General features: G+C 42.2%; 1 protein-coding gene across 1 annotated transcript in view; it reads right to left on the bottom strand.

Annotated features, from left to right (window-relative positions):
• The window catches only part of antxr2a (ANTXR cell adhesion molecule 2a), a 221,851-nt gene that overhangs the window by 179,935 nt on the left and 21,547 nt on the right, over positions 1–20,369 (bottom strand). Inside the window, 1 exon segment of the mRNA XM_059988717.1 lies at positions 929–1,010. Coding sequence (XP_059844700.1) covers positions 929–1,010 — 82 coding nt within the window.

Raw genomic sequence — 20,369 nt, 5'->3', positions numbered from 1 at the left:
TTGTGACCACAACATAGTATTTGTGTCAGGGACGCATAACTTATGTCGTTCTGCATGCAATAACTTTTTTCAAGAGAAAATTGGATCAGACTGTCCTGGAATGCCTGCTCTGGAGACTCAGAATGAGTGAGTTTAGCAGTGCAGTGCGGAACAGAGAGACTGAAAACTTGCCCTCCTTCCCACAGAACACGTACTCCCACAAGCATGTACCCATCTTAATCCACGACTTTCATCCCCAGCCAATCTCCTGGACCTCCACCCCCACCTCCAACATCAATATCAGCCCCGTACCTGCTTCCCTCCCCTCCTCACCACATCCACACCAGAGAAGTCCCAATCTTTTCATCCACTATACACCAGTGCGAGTCTAATTCTTTTCCATGCATCAGACCAGTGCCAATTAAGTCCCCAGCCCTTTCCTCAATTCACATCAGTAGCAAGGGCCCCAATCTCATCCCTCACTTCCCGCAATACTGGTGCTGGAGCAGAAACAGTGTAATCCAGGGGCAGGTGAGAAGCAAACTCAAGGTCAGTTGTACATCTGATCCTGATGGTGAGTAAATACAAGTCACATTTTTTAAATTATTATATTAACACACAGCAAAATACTGGAACTGCATGTACATAGAGCTAGATTCCAACTACCAAGATATAGAATTAATTCCCACAACAAAATTGAAGCAAATTTTAGAATGGCCTTCAGATGAATTTCAATAGATATTTCATTTTCATCAAGTAACTTATACAGAATTTCAAAATTACCATGCAATAACCTTAAGGGCTATATATGATGCAATGGCAATATCTAAGCTCACCATTAAGCTGCCATCATTACATTTGTTTGGAAAAGAACATTCAATGTACTTGCCATGCAAACATGTTTTTACAATTCCACAGGTCTACCAAGTAACTGAAAACTACAACTTACCATTTTAATCCCCAAATGCATGTAGGTATCCCCCACAGGAGTTACTTGTTTGAGATCATTAAGACCCTTTTTGATCTGATTCCTATTTGGGGGAGAGAAAAAACACAGTGAATGTATATGCTAATAAATGATTTTTGAGAAAATTCCCAAAGTCTCGGTCTATTTTGGGAAGAACAGAAATCCTACAGAGCTTTTAATTCCTGGAACACAGAATCATACATGATCCAAAAATACTGGATTAATGTTTTCTCTTGGCCAGCCAGATCAGCGGTATTTGAAATTAATTACTTTTCACAAATCCAAATAGTTCCCTGGAGTAATCCTGTTAGTTACCAGTCAAAGGTAATTTTCTGAATAATGTGTAAAAAACAACAAACAATGACCAATATTATGCTTCATTCGTGGGAAAATCAACTAAATTTAAAGTCATAGGAAGAAACAGCAAGGAAGCAAGTCTTTTACCCCAGTAAGTCCATGTTGGGCATCAACCACCTATTCATACCAATTCTACCTGAACCCTGATATTCCCAACTACTTCCCCCATTCCAGTCAAGCTCCACCATTCATAAACACACTTGGGGTAACTTGCAGAAGTCTATGAACCTAACAAACCCACATAATTTTGGGATGTGAGAGGAAACCAGGTGGCCCTGAGAGAGCCTACATAATCACAGAGTAAATCAGAATCAGGTTTAGTATAGAAACATAGAAAACCCTTTGGCTCACAAAGCTGTGCCAAACATGTCCCTAACTTTGAACTACCTAGGCTTTACCCATAGCCCTCTATTTTACTAAGCTCCATGTAGCCATCCAGGTCTCTCTTAAAAGACCCTATTGTTTCTGCCTCCACCACCGTCACTGGCAGCCCATTCCACGCACTTACCACTCTGCATAAAAAGCTTACCCCTGACATCTCCTCTGTGCCTATTTCCAAGCACCTTAAAATTATGCCCTCTCCTGCTAGCCCTTTCAGCCCTGGGGAAAAACCTCTGACTATCCATTTGTTCAATGCGTCTCAATATCTTGTACACCTCCACCAGGTCACCTCTCATCCTCCATCGCTCCAAGGAGAAAAGGCCGAGTTCACTCAACCTATTCTCATAAGGCACGCTCCCCAATCCAGACAGATGTCATAAAATTTGTTAACTATGCAATGCCATACATAATAATTGAAAAGGAACTGTGAATTTCTGTAAATATGTATTTTAAATAGTTAAATTAAATAATTAATGCAAAAATATAAATAAAAATGTAGTGAGGTAGTGTTCACGGGTTCAATGTCCATTTAGGAATCGGATGGCAGAGGGGAAGAAGCTGTTCCTGAATCGCTGAGTGCGTGCCTTCAGGCTTCTGTATCTCCTTGTTCATGGTAGCAATGAGAAAAGGGCATGTCTTTTGGTGATGGAGGTCCTTAAAGGTTGACGCCACCTTATTTAAATATTGCTCCTGAAGATGTCCTGGATTCTTTGGAGGCTAGAGCCCATGACAGAGATGACTAATTTTACAACTGTCTGCAGCTTACTTTGATCCTATGCAGTAGGTGATGCGTACCAGACACTGATGCAGCCAATTAAAATGCTCTCAGTGTTTTTGGTGATGTTCCAAATCTCCTCAAACTCGTAATGAAATATACCTGTTGCTGTGCCTTCTTTGTAGCTGCATCAATATGCTGGGACCAAAATAGATCCTCAGAGATATTGACACCCAGAAACTTGAACTTGCTTACTCTCTCCATTTCTGATCCCTCTATGAGGATTGGGGTGTTTTCCCTCATCTTACCCTTCTTGAAGTCCAGAAAAAATCTGGACTTCATGTGCAAACCCTACAAACACTGCACCAGGCATCATGGTAAACTCAGGCCACTGGAACTATCAGAAGGCATCTTTATCATTGTGTTGCCCTGATTGAAGGGGGAGAAAATACAGATGTATTGTTGCAAGTTACTAATTCTTTACATTCTCTTTTTTGAAGATATATTACAACATACGAGGGGTGATTGATAAGTTTGTGGCCTAAAGTAGAAGGAAATGAGTTATACTGCTCTCATTACATGCACATGCAGTTCAACTCTTTGAGTGATTATGCAGAAAGTTTGAAGTTAATAACTCATCTCCTTCTACCTTAGGGCACAAACTTATCAATCACGCCTGATGAGTTATTAACATCAAACTTTCTGCATAATCACTCAAAGAGATGAACTGCATGTGCATGTAACAAGAGCTGTATAGCTCATCTCCTTCCACCTTAAGCCATGAACTTATCAATCACCCCTACTGTGGACACTTTCTGGGGGTCCAAGATCCATATGCTCCACGACTGCTGGACTAAGTGTGTAAATGTAGGCGTGGACTATCTTAAAAAATAAATGTGCTAGGTTTTCTAAAATTAACTCCTTCTACCTTAGGCCACAAACTTATCAATGGCCCCTTGTAAAATGGTAGTATGGTTTGCATGGTGGTTTGAAATATTTCATTTGAAAGAAAACAGGGATACAGAAGAGCAGCTATTAGAGGTATTGTCTCACAGGTCTAGTGACTTGGGCCTGGGTTCAGTCCAATGCAGTCTGTGTGTGAAAGATCACAGGGATTTCCAGATACGGGAAACACAAAGTTCATGCTAGTACAGATAAATAGATGTTGATATGAAGGTAGATTATTCTGGATAAGAATACCTCAAAAGTACATCTGGTTTTGGTGCGCACTGCCAGAGAAGGCTGTGTTCCATTCTTCAACATCTTTTCCCACCATTCGTTATAAATATCATTATGTGCCGTGTTGTATGAAGTAGGTGATCACCATCTCATGACCATGACTCTTCTTGGCAAATTTTCCTACTACAGTCGGCCCTCCTTAATCACGGGTTCCACATGCGCGGATTCAACTAACTGCGGATTGGGAAGTTGAGCATCATTCGCCTCGCATCTCAATCGTTCACTACTTGTGTTGTGAGCAAGACGAAAAAGTTTACATCTAGTAAGGGACGGCTGGCTGGCTATGTAAAGCGCTACAGCCTCAAGAACTTAAAGATCATCAGAGGTGGCATCAGCATTCCCAGAAGAGCTACGATGGTTGGGTCTGTACTGAACATGAACAGACTTTTTTTTCTTGTCATTATTCCCTAAACAATACAGTAGTGGTCGCCAACCGGTAGATCTATGAGACTTTCCCAATAGATCCCGAAAGAAAATGAAAAATGCAGAAAAGACTGGAAGCAAAACCCCACAACCCGGACACAACTTCTCCCCACAAACAGCTCTCTGCAGAGGGAGCACCACTACTTCACCAGTATCCTCATTGGCATCAACCTATCTTTATAATGCTCACATTACAACACTTCTCCCCCTTTAAATTCCAACATTCCCCAAATGTAAAAGAACTGGGAAACAAAAACAGTGGTGTCATTAGCTTGCGTACCTCTGAAACATGTACTAGTGTCTCAGTAACAGTTTACCAATACGAAACACCTGAAAAACAGAGCAGGTTCACCATTCACTCTAACAAAGGAAACTGTCCATTCGAATATTCAGTCTGTCAGGAGGTTTGCGAGGGTGCTGTGCTGCAACAGATGAAAATTATTAAATCTAAGTACAGGAGCTGTCTTACTCATACACACCTCACAGACTGTCTCAGACTGGCTGTCTAGAGTTATGAGCCAAATTTCAGGGAACTAGCAGAAAATATTCGGCCCCAGTCATCACAGTCAATTCATATTCATTTATTTTTCGTGTTGAAATAAAATTACGTAATGAAACTTAGAATTAAAGGTGTTGTAATGTGAGCATTATAAAAATAAGTAGTATCAATTAAGATAATGGTAACATAGCAACACTCCCGCTACGGAAAGCCGCCTGCTTTCAGAGCTGCAGGGTTCCACTTCCATTCCCTTCTGCCTGGTGTGCATGTGTGTGTCTGAACAATTTAATAGGTTGATCTTGCCTTTCACTAAGGCCGAGACGGGGGATCTTCAGCTTAAAAAGGTTGACGACCACTACAATACAGTATAACAACTATTTACATTACATTTACATTGTATTAGGTATTATAAGTAATCTAGAGATGATTTAAAGTAGACGGGAGGATGTGCATAGGTTATATGCAAATACTATGCCATCTTATATAAGGGACTTGAGCATCCGCACTTTTTTGGTATCCACGGGAGGGTCCCGGAACCAATCCCCTGTTGATAAGGAGGGCCAACTGTATTACCTTCTTCTGGACAGTGATTTTACATGACAAATGACCCCCGCCATTAACAATACTCTCCAGAAATTATCTGCCTGGCATCAGGGCATGCTAAGCACCAGCAGCTCATACGACTACCCACCATCTGCTCCCATGGCTTCACATGACCCTGACTGGGGGGGGTCTAAGCAGGTACTACACCTGGCCTAAGGGTGCCCTGCAGGCTAATGGACGAAAGCCGTGCCTTACACCTGCTTTGGTAGAGACATATCTCTACCCCACCACCATTACACTGTTTTTCCCAGAGTTTAACTCTATATATATATTTTCACATATCCTTATATAATTTCAGCCAATTAAGTCTTTGCCAACCACAAGAAGAAAGCACATTTTCCCATTAATTTTCAATGCAATATGCTCTCCACCCATTCATATTGACACGTTCACCAACACTTTAAGGGCAATGAACCTATCACCCTGCACGTCTTTGGGACGTGGGAAGAACCAGAGCACCTGTGGGATAATCACCTGGCCACAGGGAGAAAGTCCAAACTGCACTCAGAGAGCACCTGAAGTGGTATCTTCACTGTGTCATATAGCATTGAAACAGATTTGTCAACCCAACCGTTCCACTCCAACCACGATTCCCATTTAAGCAAGTCCCATTTGACCTGTATCCCCCTAACTTTCCTATCGAAGTATCCCTGCCTCAACTACTTCCTGTGGCAGCTCTTTCAATATAAGCCCATAAGACACAGGAACATAATTTAAGCCATTCAGTTCATTGAGTCAGCTCTGCCACTCTATCATGGCTGATGTATTATTCCTCTCACCCCCATTCTCCTGCCTTCTTCCCCAAAGCTTTTGAGGCCCTTATTAATCAGGAACCCATCAACCTCTGCTTTAAATATACCCAATATCTTGGCCTCTGCAGGAATGAATTCCGCAGATTCACCATCCTATTGCTAAAGAAATTCCTCTTCATTTCCATTCTAGAGACTGCCTTCTATTCTGAGGTTGTGCGCTCTGGTCCAAAACCTTCCTCACCCCGTCCACTCAATCTAGACTTTTCAATATTTGATAGGTTTCAATTAGATCCCCCCTCACTTATCTAAATTCCAGTGAGTACAAGCCTAAATCCATCACTCATATTTTAACCCTTTCATTCCTGGGATCATTCTCGTGAACTTCCTCTGGATGGTCACCAATGCCTGCAGATATCTCCTGAGATAAAAGGCCCAAAACTACTCAAAGTACTCTAAGTGTGATCTGACCAATGCCTTATAAAGCCTCAGCATTACATCCTTACTATAATATAATCCTTACTATATTCTAGTCCTCTTGAAATGGACACTAACATTCCATCTGCTTTCCTTACCACCAACTCAACTTGCAAGTTAACCTATGAGCAAACACGAGGAAATCTGCAGATGCTGGAAATTCAAATAACAACACACACAAAATGCTGGTGGAACACAGCAGGCCAGGCAGCATCTATAGGTAGAAGCGCTGTCGACGTTTTGGGCCAAGACCCTTTGACAGCGCTTCTCCCTATAGATGCTGCCTGGCCTGCTGTGTTTCACCAGCATTTTGTGTGTGTTGTTAGTTAACCTATGAAGTAGGTCTCCCAAGTCCCTTTGCACTTTTGAATACTAAATTTTCTCCCCGTTTAATAATCTCTGCCCTTATACCTTTTACCAAAGCATATGACCATACACTTCCCTGCATATATTCTATCAGCTACTTCTTTGTCGATTCTCTTAATCTGCCGAAGTCCCACTGCAGACTCCCTGATTCTTCAACACTACCTGCTTCTTCATCTATCTTCATATCAACCACAAACTTGGCCAAAAAGGCATCAATACCGTGATCCAAATCATTGACATATAACATGAAAATACTGTAAATGATCCCAAAAACTGATCCCTGAGGAACACCACTAGAAACCAACAGCCAAGCACCCCTTTATTCCCACTCATTACCTCCTCCCAGTCAGTCACTCTTCTGTCCATGCTAGTGTCTTTCCTATAATACCACGATTGTCTCATCCTTCCTTTAGAATACTTGCTCATCTTTCAGACCCATCTATCATTTACCTTCCAAATCGCTCACAGCAACTCCAGCCATTGCTGCTCTACCATTATCCCTGCTAGGGTCTGCTTCCACTCAACTGTGGCCAGCTCCTCCTTCATGCCTCCGTAGTTCCCTTTACTCCGTGATAATACTGATATGTCTGGTTTTAGCTTCTTCCTCTCAAACTGCAATGTGTATTCTACCATATTACAATCATTCTCTCCTAAGGTTTCTTTTCTTTCTTTCTAAATCTTTTTATTATTATTAGTAATATGGACAGAATACAAATGATATATTGATAAAGAAATTACAAACATACAAATTCCATTACATATAAAAAAACATACATAATAGTTACAATATAAATGAGTTTACCAAGACATAAGCCATAAAATATATGTATGAACATGGTAAATCTAAATATTTCATAATATATGATATAAAGAAAACAGAAAAAAGAAAAAAAATTTAAAAAATATATATAATGCAAAACTAGCTAATCTACTAATCTAATAACTAATATAGAAGAAAAAAGAAACAAAAAAAAGAGAGAGAAAAAAAGGGGGGCTGTTTATAATATCTCACAAAAATAAGTATTCATCAATGCCGTCACTTCCGGTCCTCTCAACATACATAAGCTAAAAGCTGGGAAATCAAATGAACTTGGCACAGGGTCATATTACATCATATGAAAATGTTGAATAAATGGTCTCCATAACTTTTCAAATTTAATATGTCTCAAAAGTACCACTTCTAAATTTTTCTAAATTTAAACATAACATTCCTTTTACTTTAGCATTCGAATTTGCGTGATACTGTTGACCCCGCCAAAATCTAAAAAAACGAAATTTGTCCTCCTTCCTCACATGAGTTTCTTGTACAAAAATGATATGAGCATTAAGTCTTTGGAATACTTTGAAAATCTTCTTTCGTTTAATTGGTGATTTAAACCATTAGTATTCCAAGACACAAAATTAATGGTCTGAGCCATAATTCTAAAATCAACCCTTTGGTATAGCAAGGGTTAACCAACTTATAAACTCATGTACCCGGAAGAGGAACAACAGTAATGAGAAAACCCGGAAGTGACGACAACACAGACATATTTGAAGTTCAAAAACAGCCCAAATAAAAAAACTAACACAAACTGGTGTAAAAAAAATAGAATTAGAAAACAGACCATCCCCCCACCCCCCAAGAGAAAGAGAAAGAGCCAAAATATGACTTAAAAAGGGAAAAAGTAAGACTAATCCTACCCCCATGTCAGCTGAAGAACACTCCATATATAAAGGATATATATAAAAGAATCACCCCAACTTTAAAAATTAAAATCGCTATAATAAAAACCATATTTCTAAGTATAGTTAGTTGTAAAAAAAATAAAAATATAATCACTAAAAAAAACTTATAAATCGGGCTCTAGCCCAGACAAAACAAAAAATATTTAAGCTATGATAAGCGATGCATTGTAGGAAAAAGACGAAAAAAAGAAAAAAAATAACGCCATCTTAAGCAAAACCAAAAATCTTTTTCAAAAAACCACCATCTTAATCAAAGAAAAATTCATCTTCAAAGAATTAAAAATATACCTTCGAAGGAACAAAGTTAATGGACAAGGATGTAGTATAATGGTTAAAGTGTATAAGGCAGAACAATTAATATGGAAAACACACTTTAACTTAAGTATAAAGTATAGGATGAACCTACACCAATAACCAGATATTAATTCTGGTTTAAGAAATCGAGAACCATCTTACATGATCAGAATTGTTCATTTATTAGAGACTGGTGTCTGTAGCAGTAGGGAAGTTCTCCTCCATATATTTTCTCACTTCTGAAGTTGAAAGGAAAACCTGTCGCGGAGCATTCGACGGAGAAATTTGGAGCTTCGCAGGGTATAGGAGCGCAGGTTTCAGATTTTTCTCATAACATTCAGCCATCAACAGTTTAAAAAGAAGCCTTCTTTTTAAAAGGTCAGGGCTAAAGTCTTCGACCAGGAGGAAGCAGAATTCTTTGAATTTACTCATTCCTGCCCGACGAGCTGCTCGTATAAGTTGTTCTTTGTCATGTACATAATGGAACCGGACAATTACCACCAAAGGTTTGTCTGTAACACTCGGTGATCGACGCCAAATTCTATGTGCCCGATCCAATAAAGGGGGGTTATTCGGGAAAATCGTCGGAAACGCTTCTTTTAAAAGTTGAGCAAAATATTTCGAAGGGTCATCTTTTTCAATGCCGTCTGGAAGACCAAGTATACGTAAGTTCTGTCTTCTGGACCGATTCTCAAAATCGTCACTCTTAGCTTTAAGGGCTTCCATCAGCTTAATGGTCAAAATTAAATCCTGTTGCAGTTTTTCAATAGTCAAATCTCGCTTCCGAGCATCTTCTTGCAGAGACGCAATAAGAGCTTGTTGCTGCTTAATTACTGAATCCGTCTTAACCATGTTCTCTTGAAAAGCCTTTATGTCTTCTTTAAAAAATTGTTGTAGTTCAGCAAATTTTTTATCCAAAACCTCCATAAACACTTCAAAAATTAATTGAGTTTGTTGTGGCGGAGCCTGCTTTTTTCTGTTACCGTTCTGATTGCGTCCGGGTCCCTTAGACCTAAGAGACATTTCTGTTTGCATATCTTCAAAAGTTCACAACAAACTCTTCGCAGTAAATTCAAAAAAAATTAACAGAGTAACTTTCGGTATAGGTAAAAATAAGCTGAATAAGGGTGATCAAAAGTTAAAAAAAGTAAAGGTTATGGAGCGAATCCAAAACAGTACTCACTCCATGAGCGTCTCCAGCTGATCCCCAGGTTTCTTTTACTTTCAAAGTTCAAACATTCAGAGTAAATTTATTATCAAATACATATACTGTGTGTCACCATTACATCCCAGAACACCACCCCAAGTATACTGAGGAGCATACAGGCCGGGATAATGTAAGAAATCGGATCAATACAACGATGGAGAACTCAACAAGATGCAGCCTAGAATTATATAGAAGTATAAAAGAGCTAGGACATAATTAAAAAGGAAATTGGGAAAAATATTGATAGCTAAAATTAAGAAAAGTCCTAAGATGCTTTATAAATATGTAAAGGAAAAGAGGATTATAAAGAGTCAGTATAATTAGAGAGCAAGTATGAAGACAGTAAAGTCAAAACTGAGTTCTGAATAAATTCTTGGCATTTGTCTTCATTTAGAAGAGGCAATATAAACAGTGAATTTATGGAAGAATCGTGTTAAGCATTTAGAAATTATGAACAGAGCAAGAGGAAAACTGAAGCAGTTAAGCAGGTTTAAAGGCGAATGCACTATCAATCGCAGTTAAAATACATACATAACCTGGCCAGGAAAAGAGGAGGGAGATGGGGAAGTATGGAAGCAAAGAGTCTAATGTTTTGACTCAAGCAGAGAAGCACAGTTGCTAATACAGACCCATTGTTTATATAAAGATGTGGAACAGACTGGGCAACATAGACCAGTCAATCTGACATTAGTAATAGACAAATTCCTGGAAATAAATTCTAAAGGGTGACGTTTATCAGCATTTATGAGAAATGCAAGTTATTCAAGGGTAGAAATTGTTAAGGTAGGTTCATGTCTGACTAATTTAACTGAATTTTCTGCAGAAGTATCGAGATATGTTAATTAATACATCATTTGTGCAGTAATACAATCAGGTTCCAACACAGCCCTCGATGAAAACACTAAAATTCAGGTGTGTTCTTTTTTTAAAAAGACAATGCAATTGCCAGAATGATCATGAAAATAAAAGTCTATAGGGTCAGAGGAAACCGTCAAATCGGATTTAAAATTGACTGCAAAAATGCAAATGGTAGCAGTCAACAGAAATTTTCATGATTGGACCACTCTATGCATTGGGACACTGCAGAACTCTGTACAGTCACTGCACTTTGTGGTTTAAAAATTATTTAGCTTAAAATGCAGGAACCACAATTAAGAGGTTTACAATCACATCATGATTAATAATGTTTAATATTGAGAGAAAAAATTCTGAACTATACAATGGTGTCAATAGATTGATTAGATGGTAAAGAACTATTCCAGAGAGCAGGTAAATACATCTTCTGTCAGGTCACCCATCAGCCTCCTGTACTGCAGCTTATTGTATCTCAACCTGTAACTGAAATCCTCAAAACGAGGCACCATCTTTTCTAACTTCTCTGCACCGCAATCACATCACTGACGGCGGATGAGGAGGTAGGCAAGATTCATTCATTCTCTCTCTCACTCTCTCTCCCTCTCCCTCTTCCCCCCCCCCCCACCCCACACACACACACACACCCTCTCCCATTCCCAGCTGCCCACCTCCCACCCACCCTCATCTGGCAGCTTGGAGTAGCAACACATAAGATTGTAACACTGGAATAGCAAGTTGCTTGTCTCCACACGTTCATGTAGATCAATAGAGAGAGAGAGCTCGTCTGAGACACTGACGTGCTGGATTACGGACTGTAGTTTTTGATGGACCTGCTACTGCTTGGACGGTGGAGGGGTATAGTGCTTCTGCTGGGGCAAGAAGGGGAGAGTCGATGCTCTGGCTGCTGTGTGTTCGATGGGGAGAGGGGGCTTTGGAGTCTCTATTGTTCATTCTATGGGGTTTCTTGTTTCGTGAATGTATGTGAGGAGTAGGAATTTGAGGTTGCATTCTGTATGGTTTCTCTGATATTAAATTGAACCATTTACACCTGTGTTCTGTACAGTTAACATACACTCTATTCTCCGACTTACAGTATGAAGGCAAGCATGCCATTTGCCTTCAATCAGAGAAAAGTAAACAACTCAATCCCTAGGTCTTTTTGTTCATCTGTACAGGTCCTATCTTAGCAACACACACAAAATGCCGGTGGAACACAGCAGGCCAGGCAGCTTCTATAGGAGAAGCGCTGTCGACGTTTCAGGCTGAGACTCTTCGCCAGGACTAACTGAAAGGAGCCGAGACCCTTCGTCCTATCTTATTTGATTTCCCAAGACACATTACTTTGAACATATCAACATTGTACATATATGCTGATATGTCTGACAATATAATTCTTGCTCAGTCTTGCTATAATTGCCCCCAGTTTTAAAGCATTTTAATTGTTACTTGACGGATCTATCACATGCAATAGAATATTACATCTCCAATTAGTTGACTTGGCTGCAATCATCATTCCCTGTAATGATTTGGTTATGTCCTAGAGAGATCTGAATGATATCGTGCCCTTCGGCCCATTTTCCACTTCCACTTTAATACTTATGATCTTAGCAATGCTGGCTCCTATAGAAATTATACTCAATTCTGCTGATGTTACTAATACCGCAGCGGATATTTTCTGTTTTGTCAGCTCTGGTGTGGGTCGAACATATACTTGTTTTATTTGCCAACACAGTCCTGGTCCTGACAAAGTACAGTCTCAATGTTTTTAACTTGGTTTTGACTTTTCATAATTTAATCTTGTACATGCATTACTTATCCTCTCCACAATGCAAGAAAGGATACACCTTTTAACATGGTGAGTGAAATGCTGGATTCCTTTTGTATGTCATCAACAAGTTGTCTTATTCCTTGCTGGTCCTGTGAAGGATATAAGCTACATATCTTTCCATTCAACCCTGTGGATGGCAATGTCTTATCAGCCCTGACACCAGAGCTTAGAGTAACAACTGATCAAGATTTGGGTGTCCCTTTATCTCTCTGCTGTTGATAGGGCTTCAATATGTGTCTTCATTAACATGTCTTCCTGGATAGTATTAAGATTACAATTGTAATTCTGCTTCACACCTAGATCTCTCACAATTACATCCACAATGGACAAGTGAGATAGTACATCTATTCATTTCCTGGTTACGTTTGAAATCATAACTCTGAAGCTTCAAGAGTCATCTTTCCAACATTATTCATGTCCTATATAGGGCATTCCTGTGGCTTTGGTCTAATAAGTGGTGAAAATCTCCGTGAAATTCCCTTCTTAGAGATAGAGTCAGAATCAGAATCAGGTTTACGACCACCAGCGTGTGACGTGAAATTTGTTAACTTAGCAGCAGCAGTTCAATACATAATCTAGCAGAGAAAAAACAAATAAACTAAAAATAATAATAAATAAACAAGGAAATCAATTATGCATATTGAATAGATCTTTTAAAATGAGCAAAAAACAGAAATACTGTATATTAAAAGAAGTGAAGTAGTGTCCAAAGCTTCAATGTCCATTTAGGGATCGGATGGCAGAGGGGAAGAAGCTGTTGATGAATCGCTGAGTGTGTGCCTTCAGGCTTCTGTACCTCCTACCTGATGGTAACAGTGATGGTAACCCCTCCTGGGTGCTGGAGGTCCTTCATAATGGACGCTCCCTTTCTGAGACACTGCTCCCTAAAGATGTCCTGGATACTTTGTGTGTTAGTGCCCAAGATGGAGCTGACTAGATTTACAACCTTCTGCAGCTTCTTTTGGTCCTGTGCAGTAGCCCCTCCACACCAGACAGTGATGCAACCTGTCAGAATGCTCTCCACGGTGCATAATTTACCATACACATACAGTACAACTGCTGATAAGGCTTTTGTACTTCTGTTTATGCTACTGTTGAGTACCTTGGATGCAAATGCTATTAGCTCATCACATTAGCCCAATTACCATCAGCATATAACCTGTAGCACCAGAGATCCCAACACAAGAGACCACTGTTACACTAAGATGGAATGCCTATCGCTCTATGCCCACAGTGCATTTTGGTAAATCAATTAACTTGATTGTCCTTCCCCTACCTGCATACAGGCAGAGGCTAAAGAGCAAAGCTCCAGGGATTAGGACAACAAAGAGGCGGTCGCAAGAGGCAGAGGAGTGGCCACGGAATTGCTTTGAGTCGATTGACTGGGCACTGTTCCACACTCACTATGTTCATTTGAAAGAGTTCACCTTTCACCTTTATCATGTGACCTTCAGTTCTAGTCTCACCCAACCTCAGTGGAAAAAGCCTGCTTGCATTTACCCTGTCTACATCTCCCATAATTCTGTACACCTCTATCAAAACTCCCCTCATTCTCCTGTGCTCTAGAGAATAAAGTCATAAACTATTCCAATAACTCAGGTACTCAAAGTTCTGGCAACAACCTTGGAAATTTTCTCTGCACTCTTTTAATCTTATTGATGACTTTCTTGTAGGTAGGAGGCCACAATACTGCACAGAATATTCCAAATTAGGTCTCACCAATGTCTTACACAACTTCAACATGACATCCCATCTCCTGGACTCGGTACTTTGATTTATGAAGGCCAATGTGCCAAAAACTCTTTGACATCTCTACTTGAAATTATGAATCTGGATTCCCAGATCCTTCTGTTCCACCACACTCCTCAGTGTCCTACCACTCACCATGTAAGACCTACCTTGACTTTTCCTCCCCATATGTAACACCTCACACTTGTTTCCATTAAATTCCATCTGCCATTTTTCAGGCCAGTTTTCCAGCTGGTCCAGATCCTGCTGCAAGCTTTCATAGCCCTCCTCGCTGTCTACTATGTCCCCAATCTTCTTGTCAACTGCAAATTTGCTGGTCCAGTTAACCACATTAGCATCCAGATAGTTGATACAGATGACAAACAAGAAAAGAACCAGCACTGATCCTTGAGATACAACAGTACTCAAAGGCCTCCAGTCAGAGAGGCAACCATCTAGTAACACTCTCTGGCTTCTCCCACAAAGCTAATGTCTAATCCAATTTACTAGCTCATCCAGAATGAATGATGAGTGACTGAAACTTCTTGACCATCCTCTCACGTGGGACCTTGTGAAATGCCTTGCCTTCATGTAGATGACATCCACTAACTTGCCTTCATCAACTTTTCTGGTAATTTCCTTGAAAAACTCAGTAAGCTTGGTTAGGCACGACCTACCACATACAAAGACATGCTGACTATCCCTAACCAGTCCTTGTCTATCCAAATACTTACATATCCATCCCCTTCAAATACCTTCCGATAACTTAGCCACTGCTGACATCAGGCTCACCAGCCTAGAATTCCCCCAGCGTATTCCTAGGGTTCTTTCTTAATCAAAGGGACATCAGCTATCTCTGCAAGGGCTCCTCCAATTTCTGCTCTAGCCTCGCACGAGGTCCAAGGGAACACCCTGTCAAGCCCTAGGGATTTATCTATTCTAATTTGCCTCAAGACAGCAAACACATCCTCTTCTCTAAACTGCACAGGCAAACTTCACTGCTGTTTTGCCTCACTTCTACAAACTCTGCGTCTCTCCCTACAGTAAACTCCATTTAAAATCTCCCCCGTCTCTTTCAGCTCCATGATCACTCTGATCTTCAAGAGGACCAATTTTGTCCCGTGCAATCCTTTTGCTCTTAACATATCTGCAGAAGCCCTTGGGATTCTCCTTCACTTCGTCTGCTAGAGCAGGATTCACCAACTTTTTTAGCACTGCGGACCGGTTTAATATTGACAATATTCATGCAGACCAGCCAACCACTGCTGGAACACAGCAATACTCAAAGGGTGTTCCTTACGTCCAGTCTATTTTAGTTTTCGTGACTCTCAGCACTTGCTTCTGTCACACTTACTCACGTTTTTTCTGCTGAGAAAACTCAGCGGGTTTGTATTGAAGTGCAGGGTGCTTGGACTCAGGGTACCGAAGCAGTTTTGAGGGCTTCATTGCCTCATTAGACAGCCTCCCAGCCCGAACTCCAGCCTCCAGCCTGCCCACCACCAGACGCCTTGGCCAGGTGCGGCTGGTCGTGGGTGGGGTGAGAGGACAAGGTCAGGCCTGGAGGTCCCCGTGCCGGGGCCGCGGCGGTCGCTGTCTGGACAGAGCGACCGTCCGAGCAAGGAGGTGTGCGACAGGGCGCACGCCCGCCCCCCCCCCCCCCCCCCCGTAGGATCTATCGGCCGACAAAAGTTTGGCTCGAGGGATGACTGTCAGTAGATCGCAGCGAGGTAGCTGCTCTGCTACTTATGAAACCCTGAGCCCGAATTAGGTCGTCTGCGAATATTTTAGCACCGGGTTCCCCACGAACATTCGGTGTGATAAACAGGTTTAGAGGTGGCACCCATCTGTCCGCGCTCCAGGCCGGTAGCAACGGCACTTCTTGCCAGCTGCACGAGGCAGCCGGTTACCCGAGGCCAACCAGTGATCACTGGCGCGAGGGTATCACTGCGTTTAGGCAACTGATGATCTCGCGTGCATTCAAGTTCCACAGTGGGCATGACAGGGAATGAGGAAAGGTGCAGCTGATTCATATCATTTCATATCGCCAAATCATATCGTTTCCTCGTGGCCCAGTAGCACGTGCTTTGCGGCCCGGTGCCAGTCCACGGCCCAGTGGTTGGGGACCACTGTACTAGAGCAACCTTATGCCTTCTTTTTGCCCTCTGGATTTTCTTCTTAACTGTTCTCTTGCATTTCTTACACTCCTCGAGTACCTTGTATGTTTGTTTTTTTTTAATCTCTTTTCAGATCGGTATGGTGGCACAGAGTTGAACTGTCTGAAAACTGCCACATCCAATAACTCCATGCAGATGTGTAATTCCAATATCTAACATGTCTTCATGTTCTCCGTCATCTTCCTTGACACAGATCCTTCTATTTTAATTCATTTGCTTCAATCTTTTAATTTTTGTTTCTTGATGTTCTCTTTATTGAACGAGACAGAAGTGTAGACTGTGGAATGGAGCCTAGTTTCCATGATGTGCTGAGCGGTGTCCAAAACGTGCTGCAAATTCCTTAAAGAGTATTTGTCACACCAAGCTGCAATGCATCCAGATAAGGTGCTCGCTATGGGGCATTGATAAAAATTAATGATGGTCAAATATGCCAAATTTCTTTATCATCCTGAGGAATTAGAGGCACTGGTGAGCTTTCTTGACCATAGTGCCCGTACGTTTGGAACACAACAGGCTACAGGTGATGTTCATTCCCAGGAACTTTTCGTAGTGCTCAACTTGCTGCCGTTTAACCTGTATTCAGTATATATTTTTTCAGACAAAGTGGCAAGTCCTTCAGTTCCAGTGGAAATGGAGAAAATGACAGGAAAGGCATTCAAGGGTGTTGTTGAAAATTTTCTTGGCAACTACAGAGCACCAAACTACGTGAAGCTGGTTAACATGTTTCAAGCACACAAAACCATGAAGTGCAACATGTCATTAAAGATTCATTCTCTGGATTTCCATTTAGAATTCCTCCCTGCAAATCTTGGTACTGTCAGTAACGAGCGTGGTGAAAGGTTTCACCAGGACATTGTGGTCATGGAGAAACAGCATCAGGGCAAATGGAATCAATCAATGCTGACTGATTATTGTTCGACACGCAAGCGAGTACACTGAGTACAAACAAAATTCATACACAAAGCATTCTAGCTTAGTTGAACTATTGCATAGTGTCAGCACTGTTATGCAATTAAACACATTATTTTCAATAAAGGTCAATTTCTTGTTTCTCCAAATTCCTACATGATACAAGTAGTGTGAAATGATATTTCTGTTCAGCTTCAAGCAGTCTATCATAAACACAAAAATAATTCTCAGAAAGCAACATTTTTGAAAATCAAACCTAAAATAATGCCCACTATATTATGGATCTTCATTTGCAAGTCAGCCCAGGCAATAACAGTGGGGTTCATTCCCAGGCAGAGTTCACAAGCAACAGTTCTCCTTGTAGTAGAGGACAGTAAGTTAATGCTTGGTTCTGTAGTACAGAGATGGGGGTGGTGGTGAGCATGTGGTAAAAAAATAAAGTGAGCCCCTATGGTGTTGGTACCAAGAAGTGAAAGTCTGTAACAGGTTCAAGCTGTAGATTAAAGTGAACTGTAGTAAATTCTTAAACCAGAGAAAATCTGCATATGCTGGAAATACAAGCAACACACACAAGATGCTGGAGTAACTCAGCAGGCCAGGCAGCATCTATGGAAAAAAGTACAGTTGATGTTTCAGGCCCAAATCCTTCAGCAGGACTGGAGAGAAGAAGCTGTGGAGGAGATTTAAAAGGTGGGGGGAGGGGGGAGAGAAACACCAGGTGACAGGTGAAACCTGGAGGGGGAGGGATGAAGTAAAGAGCTGGGAAGTTGATCAGGGACAGAAGGCCACGGAAGAAAAAAGGGAGGCAATAGGTGTTGTTCCGCCAACCTAAGTGTGGCCTCATCACGACAGTGGAGGAGGCCATGAATGGACATAACAGAATGGGAATGAGAAGTGGAATTAAAATCGGAGGCCACTAGGAGATCTCACTTACTCTGGCAGAAGGATTGTAGATGCTCGGCGAAGCGGTCTCCCAATCTATGTCGGGTCTCGCTGAAACACAGGAGGCCACACCGGGAGCACTGGACACAGTACATGACCCCAACAGACTCACAGGTGAAGTGCCACCTCACCTGGAAGGCCCTGAATGATAGTGAGGAAGGAGGTGTAGGGGCAGATGTACCACTTGTTCCACTTGCAAGGGTAAGTGCCAGGAGGGAGATCAGTGGGGAGGGAGTCAATGGACAAGGGAGTCATGTAAGGAGCAATCCCTGTGAAAAGCAGAAAGTAGGGGTGGGAGGGAGAGATGTGTTTGGTGCTGCGATCCCATTGGAGGTGGCGGAAGTTTTGGAGAACTATGTGCTGGATGTGGAGGCTGGTGGGGTGGTAGGTGAGGACAAGAGGAACCCTATCCTTGGAGGAATGGCGGGAGGATGGGGTGAGGGCAGACATGCAGGAAACAGAAGAGATGTGGTTGAGGGCAGCATTGATGGTGGTGGAAGGGAAGCCCCTTTCTTTCAAAAGGGAGGACATCTCCTACGTTCTAAAATGAAAAGCCTTGTCCTGAGAGCAGATGCAGTGGACATGGAGGAACTGAGAGAAGGGGATGGTGTTTTTACAAGTAGCAGGGTGGGAAGCGTTATAGTCCAGGTAACTGTGAGAGTCTGTAGGTTTGTGATAGATTTTGGTGCATCGGAGTTCAGCATGTATGCAGGAAGCAGCACCAATGCAGCTGTTGATGCAGTGAATGAAAAGTGCGTGACAGTCACCAGTGTAGGCTTGAAACATAGACTGTTCCACGTAGCTGACAAACAAGCAGGCACAGCTGGGACCCACGCGAGCGCCCATGGCTACTCCTTTTATAGTAATCTCATGCCCAGTTACTAGCCTAGCAGCAGCTTCACAAAACTCAAGGACAGAAGCTTTCACTGTATATATTGTATAATAGTGGTCACCAACCTTTTGAAGCCCAAGATCCCCTACCTCGGCCCAAGTGAAAGGCAAGATCGACTCCAAATCGATTAGTCACATGCATGTGCAGCAGGGCAGAAAAGACCAGAAGTAAAACCCCGCAACCCGGAAGTAGAAATAATGTATGAACACCAGGGGTCACCATCCTTGTTTTGCACCACGGACCGGTTTAATATTGACAATATTCTTGCAGACCAGCCGACCGAGGGGCGGGGGGTTAAACACGACCAGAATACAGCAATACTCAAAGCAGGTTCCTTATGTCCAGTCTATTCCGCAATTTAGTTAGCGGCCCCACTTGCTCACGTTTTAAACGCAGGAAAAAAACTCAGCGGGTTTGTATTGAAGTGCAGGGTGCTTGGACTCAGGGTACTGAAGCAGTTTTGAGGGCTTTATTGCCTCATTAGACAGCCTCCCGCCAGAGCAACTGACCAACTGCCCACCGCCTTGGCCAGGAGCGTCTGTTCCCATAACGGGGCCGCGGCGGTCGTAGTCCAGAGAGGGCGACCAAGCGAGCGAGGAGTGGGACAGGCCCACGCCTGCCTCCCTTGTAGGATCTACCAGCCAACAAAAGTTCATCTCAGTAGATCGCAGCGCAGTAGCTGCTCCGCTACTTACGGAACGCTGAGCTCGAATTAGGTCGTCTGCGAATATTTTAGTACGGGGCTCCCCACGAACATTCGGTGTGGTAAACAGGTTCAGAGGCGACGCCCGTCTGTCTGTGCTCTAGGCCGGTAGCAATGGCACCTCTCACTGGCCGCACAAAGCTGCCGGTTACATGAGGCCAACCAGTGATCCCTGACGCACTTGGGTAATGACCTCGCGTGGGTTCAAGTTCAACAGTCGGCGTGACAGGGAATGAGGAAAGGTGCAGCTGACTCATATTGCTTCTTTGCGGCCCGGTGGTTGGGGACCAGCTCATGGCGGTGGAGCTACACGCATGCGCACTGGGCAGAAAGAACGGAACTAAAACCCCGCAA

The sequence above is a fragment of the Hypanus sabinus genome, chromosome 14 (assembly GCF_030144855.1).
Source record: "Hypanus sabinus isolate sHypSab1 chromosome 14, sHypSab1.hap1, whole genome shotgun sequence".
NCBI classification, from domain to species: Eukaryota; Metazoa; Chordata; class Chondrichthyes; order Myliobatiformes; family Dasyatidae; genus Hypanus; species Hypanus sabinus.
This window is presented reverse-complemented; position numbering and strand designations above follow the sequence as displayed.